Source organism: Halichoerus grypus, chromosome 6 (assembly GCF_964656455.1).
Source record: "Halichoerus grypus chromosome 6, mHalGry1.hap1.1, whole genome shotgun sequence".
NCBI lineage: Eukaryota > Metazoa > Chordata > Mammalia > Carnivora > Phocidae > Halichoerus > Halichoerus grypus.
In genome coordinates, this window is record NC_135717.1 from 118478383 (window position 1) to 118484752 (window position 6370).

Below are 6370 nucleotides of genomic sequence, written 5' to 3' on the forward strand. Positions count from 1 at the left end.
TGAATGGGGCCCCTCTCCAACAAGAGGCTCTAAAATCTGTCCAAATTACAGTCCAGACACTCCTTCATTCTAGAGGTTTTAGCAGCATCTTTTCATGCCTCTTGGAGTCTCTGGACTGCCCATGTTGGCCACTTTGCCTTCAAGATCATTCCATTCTCCCCAGGAATCATCAGAGGATCCAATCACATCTGGACAGATTGACCCTCATGGGGTCTCTAGGTTGGTTGTAGATCTTGAAAAAACAATTCTTCACAACAGTTTATATTATAAAAGCATTTTTATTGAACACACTCTGGAGGTAGTCAGAACCAGAACAAAATTTGGGATTTGGATGGGGACCCCGTTCTGAAAGCTTAGATACCAGAAAACTTTGGATTCTTCTTTCATCCAGGATTGTGCTATAGAGACCTAAAGGCTGATTTGAAGCAGAACATAGAATCACAACATGGGAGACTAGAGACCGGGGATTGGACCCTTCCAGGAACCAAGAATGCTGCTCTGCAATACATTGGTCTAGACCACACTCCAGAAAAAGAAAACTTGGCTTGGGCAACTGCCTGGAAGAGGCAGTCACCACAGGCTGGGTTGCTGCACTTGGGAGGCAGTGTGACTTGCAGCAGGCTCTTAGCTCTTGAAGCTCTTCCGGGAAGAGGAGGTGGTGGAGACAAACTTGACACTGGAGCTACTGCCCCCACCACTGCCAAAGCCCATCCCCATGCTTCGGCCACTGCCCGCACTGAAGCCAGAGCCCCCCACACTGAACCCGCTGCCCAGGCCGGCGCCTCCACTGCTGCTGGAGTAGTAGCTTCCACCGCCACCTCCGCCAAGACCACCACCAAGACCACCGCCAAGGCCACCGCCAAGACCTCCACTGAGGCCACCGCCAAAGCCACTGCCACCGCCGTAGGCAGAGGACATGTTGTTTGTGATGACAGCTGCAGAGAAAGGAGGGAGGACTTGGTGAGACCAGTGTGCTAGATTGGCCCTACACGTCCCAGTTATTTGATCCCACTAGTGTTAACACTGTCCCTGGCCTCTTTCACAGAGGAGCAAAGAGGCTCGGGACTATGCCATTTAGTTAAGGTCCCTAACAGAAGGTTGGTGAGCTTAGAAGGCAAGGGATGGTGCTAAGTCCTCAGGAGGTAGGGTCAACAAGGGGAGAGAGTACAGGATGTATGAGATACTGGGCCTACACTTTAAGAAATAAGACATGAGCCATGTCGGTTCATGTCTCAGTCTGTGCTCTTTCCCCTCCACCACCTCCTTCTCTCTAAATATATTAAAAAACCATATGTTGGGATGGGAGTTTCTGGTATATAGAAACAACAGGATTCTGAGTTGGCACCAAATACCCCATATTATTATCATTGTGAAGATCTGTTCAAAGTTACTTACAAATGTTGACTGGTCCAACTCCTTCTCCAGTGAGTCTAAAATGGGAAAAATTAAAGTAAGAGTTAAAAACTCGCCAAAAGACAGTACTAGTCATGTTTAGAGCTTGTTCTACAAGCAAGGAGCCTGCATGCCCCAAAGCTGCTTACGTTAGAGAAAGAGATAGCCCTCTAAAGTGACTTCCCAATGAAGAGGAGTGTTGGCCTGTTTGACCTAGAAACAGGTTATCGGAAGAAGATTGCAATTCACATTCTCCTCCACCCATTATACAGAAAGCATGAGTAAGAGGCTGTGGGAACTCTGAATATGTATGAAGCAGTTTTGGCCTGGTAGGAGCTTACATGCTCTGAGGGAATTTGGCATGGACAGAAATACTTCTAAGGAAGGATGCAGTGGGTAGTGTCAGAAGATTGCAGAAAATGGAGTAGTTTGAGAATCCAAAGGCAAGTGAATTTAACTCAGCTGGAGTAATCATGAAAGGCTTTCTGAAGGAAGTGGTACTTGAAGAACGGGGAAGACATTTGTTGAATTGCTTGAAGGAGAGGAATTTGGTGGTGGGAACAGGGTCAGAAAAGTGAGTTGGGGCCACATTGTGTAGGTCAGCTGGATGCCTAGGTGTCAGATTGAAACTGGATTAGTGAAGAATAATTATTATGTACAAATAGTGGTCACTTGTGTGTGTGATGGAGTGGAGAAGAAGCTCCATTTTATTAAATGTGAGGCCATCCTGGGCTTGTGAAGTCAGCCATCTGTCCCCACCTGCACTCCTCGCCCTCCAGCAGCTTCCTGTAGGTTGCGATCTCCACATCCAGGGCCAGCTTGGTGTTCATCAGCTCCTGGTACTCGCGAAGCAGCCGGGCCATGTCCTGCTTGGCCTTCTGCAGGGCGTCCTCCAGCTCAGCCAGCTTGTTCTTGGCATCCTTGAGGGCCAGCTCCCCACGCTGTTCGGCATCAGCGATGGCGTTCTGCAGGTTGGCGCACTACAGAGGGAAAGAAGTGAGTGGGAACCCTTTAGTAGCTGACCTAGGCCTGAAGTGTCTCTTTCTGGGATTCCAGGGAGAAGCCAGTACATTTGTCCTGGTCACTGTGGATGGTGGAACACTGAAATGCTGGTACTTGCTCCAGCTCTGGGGTGTGTGTGTGTGTGTGTGTGTGTGTGTATGTGTTTATAAAAAGTAAAACAAGACAAAACAGGTGTCCCTTTCAGAGCTCAGGCCCCTTCCTTGCCTTCTTGCGACCTCTCCCTACCTGCTTCTTGACATTGTCAATCTCGGCTCTCAGCCTCTGGATCATCCGGTTCATCTCAGAGATCTCTTGCTTGGTGTTGCGGAGATCATCCCCATGCCGGCCCGCTGTCTGCTGCAGCTCTTCGTACTGAAGCCACCAGAAAAGAGGAAAGACCCCATTTATTTGAGAATGGAAACACTTTCTCAAAGCTCACAGGCAGGAGCTACCAAGAGGTGGCAAGTAGTGTTATCTGAGGCCTGGGGCTGGTTTCAGCTTTGTCCAAGTGGACTTGATCTTAGATAATTTTCCCTTTAGTGCCTTTGTTTTCATAGAGACACAGGTGTGGGATTCAGAATGAGATTCTCCTTAAGGTTCTTGAATTTATATGGCAAATGTATGCATGACTGTTCCCATTAAGTCACCCCACGAGGCCTCAGCAAGTTTCAGGAGCCCCATCCTTAGCATTTTGTCAATGGCCTGGAATCCTAGACATGTGTCCATCCCTTCACTCAGTATTTGCCACAGCACCCACCTTGGTCTGGTACCAGGACTCGGCTTCCGTCCGGCTGCGGTTGGCAATCTCCTCGTACTGGGCCTTGACCTCAGAGATGATGCTGTCCAGGTCCAGGGAGCGGTTGTTGTCCATGGACAGCACCACGGACGTGTCTGAGACGTGCGTCTGCATCTGGGACAGCTCCTGTGGGGAGATTTGAAGTCAGTCATTCTGTGTTATTTAATGTTGGGTCCATTCAAATCTTCCACGCATTGTGGTATGTCAACTTGAGAAAAGAAATAATAACCACCTACATCAAAAATTAAGTTAATAAACAATCCAGATCATGATTCAATCTAGTTTTTAAAAAACTTTAACAACTTTGAAACTCCAAGAAACCCCTATCATGTAACCTCTCAGACTCGCATCTTCTTGGGCCATAACTTATTTTAAAATAGTCTAGCTGCATGGACTGTGTGCTGGGAGAAAACAGAGAGGGGATGCCACTCCAGAAAGGAAAGGTGGCCAGAAAAGGTGTGCCTTTAGTAAAGCACTCCAAACCTCACTCTGCAAAATGACTGTTGAAGGGATCTTTTACTTTAAATTTGACTTTCTTTTTTTAAAGTGTTGGCTTCATAAGTAATAAAGTATGGGTAGTACCAAAGGGGGAGGAGAGACAGAGGTGTGCCCACAGCTTAGGAACCACTGAAGTCAATCCTGGAGCCCCTAATTCCTGGTGATGGCCCATGTCTCTAGGTCCCAAATAGAAGACATTTCTTACCGCCTCAAAGAACATCTTCATGAAGTTGATCTCATCCATCAGGGCATCAACCTTGGCCTCTAGCTCCACCTTGTTCATGTAGGCGGCGTCCACATCCTAGAGAAACAGGGATGGTTGGCACTGCATCCGATTTTTACCCTGACTTAAATGAACAACACCTTAACACAGCATAGCCATGGGCTATGGGTTGTCTCCTACCCACGCACCTTCTTCAGCATCACAAACTCATTCTCAGCAGTGGTACGCTTGTTGATTTCATCTTCGTACCTGGTTGTAAAAAGGATAGGAAGTGCTGATCAGAGGATGAGGTACAGGTGGGGCCTGGGATCTTTATTGCATGAAGACCACGGTGAGCCTGCCTTCCCGCTGGGAAGGGTCTTCTCACATCATATGGGCAGAGAGGGAGGGAGCACTGGTAGTGTGAGCCCCTGGGCAAGGTCCTCATCCATAAGGACATTGGTTTTTCTGTAACTGCCTACCAGATAATCATTATGTTATTGCTATCATTCAGTTGCTTCAAGAATATTCCCATAAAGAAGCTGTGTTATTTCTTCCCCACTCCACATCTAGTCAAGTTCCCTAGTGTTTTTTTCATCACAGCCTTGTGAAAAAAAAACAAACAAAAAACTACCAACCCAGCTGCTGCTCCATAAGGACTAAAGAAATTATTTGAGCCACTAAGTTGGGTTTGGGGAAAATCCATCAGAGAGCCCATGCTGTGGACTTCAAGTACAGTGGGGGGGAAAGCCCCGAAGAGCAAGGATTACATGATGGCTCATTTCACCGGGTGGTACCAAGGGCACTGAGCCTGTTGCTCTGGCTGGTGGCTAAGTGCTGGTGGTACCAAGGGACTGAGCTTGGGGCTGGTACTTTCTAAACATGGACAGGATATTTTTTTCCAGTACTTCAGGTATCCATGGAATGTGCATGCGTCTAGCCCGTGGGGAAGGCATAAGTGGCAGCCTGGTTATAAAGTACATCTGGTGCCAAAAAGACATCACCCGCCCCATCTCTGCTCCCTGTGACCCACTTGTTCTTGAAGTCCTCCACCAGGTCCTGCATGTTCCTCAGCTCCGAGTCCAGGCGGCCCCTCTCCCCCAGGATGCTGTCCAGCTGTCTCCTGAGGTTGTTGATGTACTGCTCAAACAAGGGCTCCAGGTTCTGCCTCACGGTCTTGGTGCCCTGCTCCTGGAGCAGAGTCCACTTGGTGTCCAGGACCTTGTTCTGCTGCTCCAGGAACCGCACCTAGAGAGGGCAGAGTTTGAAGGTGGAGAAACTTGAATTTCATGTTTCGATGATCAATTCACCAGTTTTCCTCCCATTTCATGCTGGTCCCCTACACCTTTCCATGCAGTGCCTGGTCCCGGGCCCCAGGAGGGGAGGTCCAGAGTGAGGTGCTTGCCCTCACTCCTCTATGGGAGACAGGACACCCAGACTGCACTGGACACAGCTGGGCAGCTGTGAAGATACTCAGGCTACTGCCCGATGAACTCCTCTACCTTTCTATTCAGTCAGCCCTGTTACAGGAAGCACAGAACTCTTCTCTTGGCCCCACAGTCAAAGAGCCTGTATGAGGTCATCTCTGAAGGGGAAGAGTAAGACCCTCTCTTCTAAGCGGCCAACAAAGTGGTCTAACTAAGAAAATGGGCCACAAATCCAGGACACAGAAAAAAATATAACGGCCAACTATGAAGGTATTTGCACAAAGTCAGAAAACCTCCCTTCTTCCCACTTTCTTTGGCATTTACTCCACACTCACGGTGGTTTTTCACAAAGGATCCCACTCACCTTGTCGATGAACGAGGCGAACTTGTTGTTGAGGGTCTTGATCTGCTCCCGCTCTTCAGTCCGCACCCGCTGGATGGCGGGGTCGATTTGCAGGTTGAGGGGAGTCAGGAGGCTCTGGTTGACAGTGACCTCTTGGATGCCTCCGGGGGGGCACACGGGGAAGCCAGGACCACCGAAGCCTCCTCCAAAGCCAGCGCCGCCACCAAGCCCAAAGCCTCCACCAGCTCCACCGCCAAAACCAAACCCACTCCCGGCTCCACCTCCGAAGCCATAGCCGCCTCCGGCACTAGCACCTGCACCAAATCGGTTCCTGAAGCTGCCACCACTAGCGCTGATGGAGATCCTCTTGGAGCCTCCCAGGTTGTAGAGGCTCCGGCTGCCATAGCCACCTGCTCCGCAGGCACCCCCTAGGCTGACCCTGCCAAAGCCGCCACCGCCACCCCCGGACCGGGACACGGAGGTGAAGCTGGTGCGGGAGACAGACGGGGTAATGGCAGAGGCAGCGCTGAAGCTACGGCTGCCTCCACTCCGGAAGGATACACTCGACTGGCGAGACATGATGGCTTGTTCCTGGTGGAGCAAGAGTACCGGGCACTAGGGGCTGGGAAGTGCTGGAGAGAACAGAGCTCAGCAGGACGCAGAAGGTGGCTCTGTTACCCAGGAACTGCAATCCCCCCTTTTTATTCTCT

At 49.9% G+C, this 6370-nt stretch overlaps 1 protein-coding gene across 1 annotated transcript; it reads right to left on the bottom strand.

Annotated features, from left to right (window-relative positions):
* Nucleotides 1-258: 258 nt before the first annotated feature.
* KRT5 (keratin 5) lies at nt 259-6346 on the bottom strand. Its single transcript, XM_036096412.2, has 9 exons — nt 5682-6346; nt 4924-5138; nt 4100-4160; nt 3894-3989; nt 3152-3316; nt 2641-2766; nt 2152-2372; nt 1396-1430; nt 259-935 (listed from the first exon to the last, which is right to left on the bottom strand). Exons 1-9 carry the CDS (start codon nt 6237-6239, stop codon nt 625-627), a joined length of 1788 nt encoding a protein of 595 aa, XP_035952305.2. The 5' UTR covers nt 6240-6346; the 3' UTR covers nt 259-624.
* Between the last annotated feature and the right edge of the window lie 24 nt (nt 6347-6370).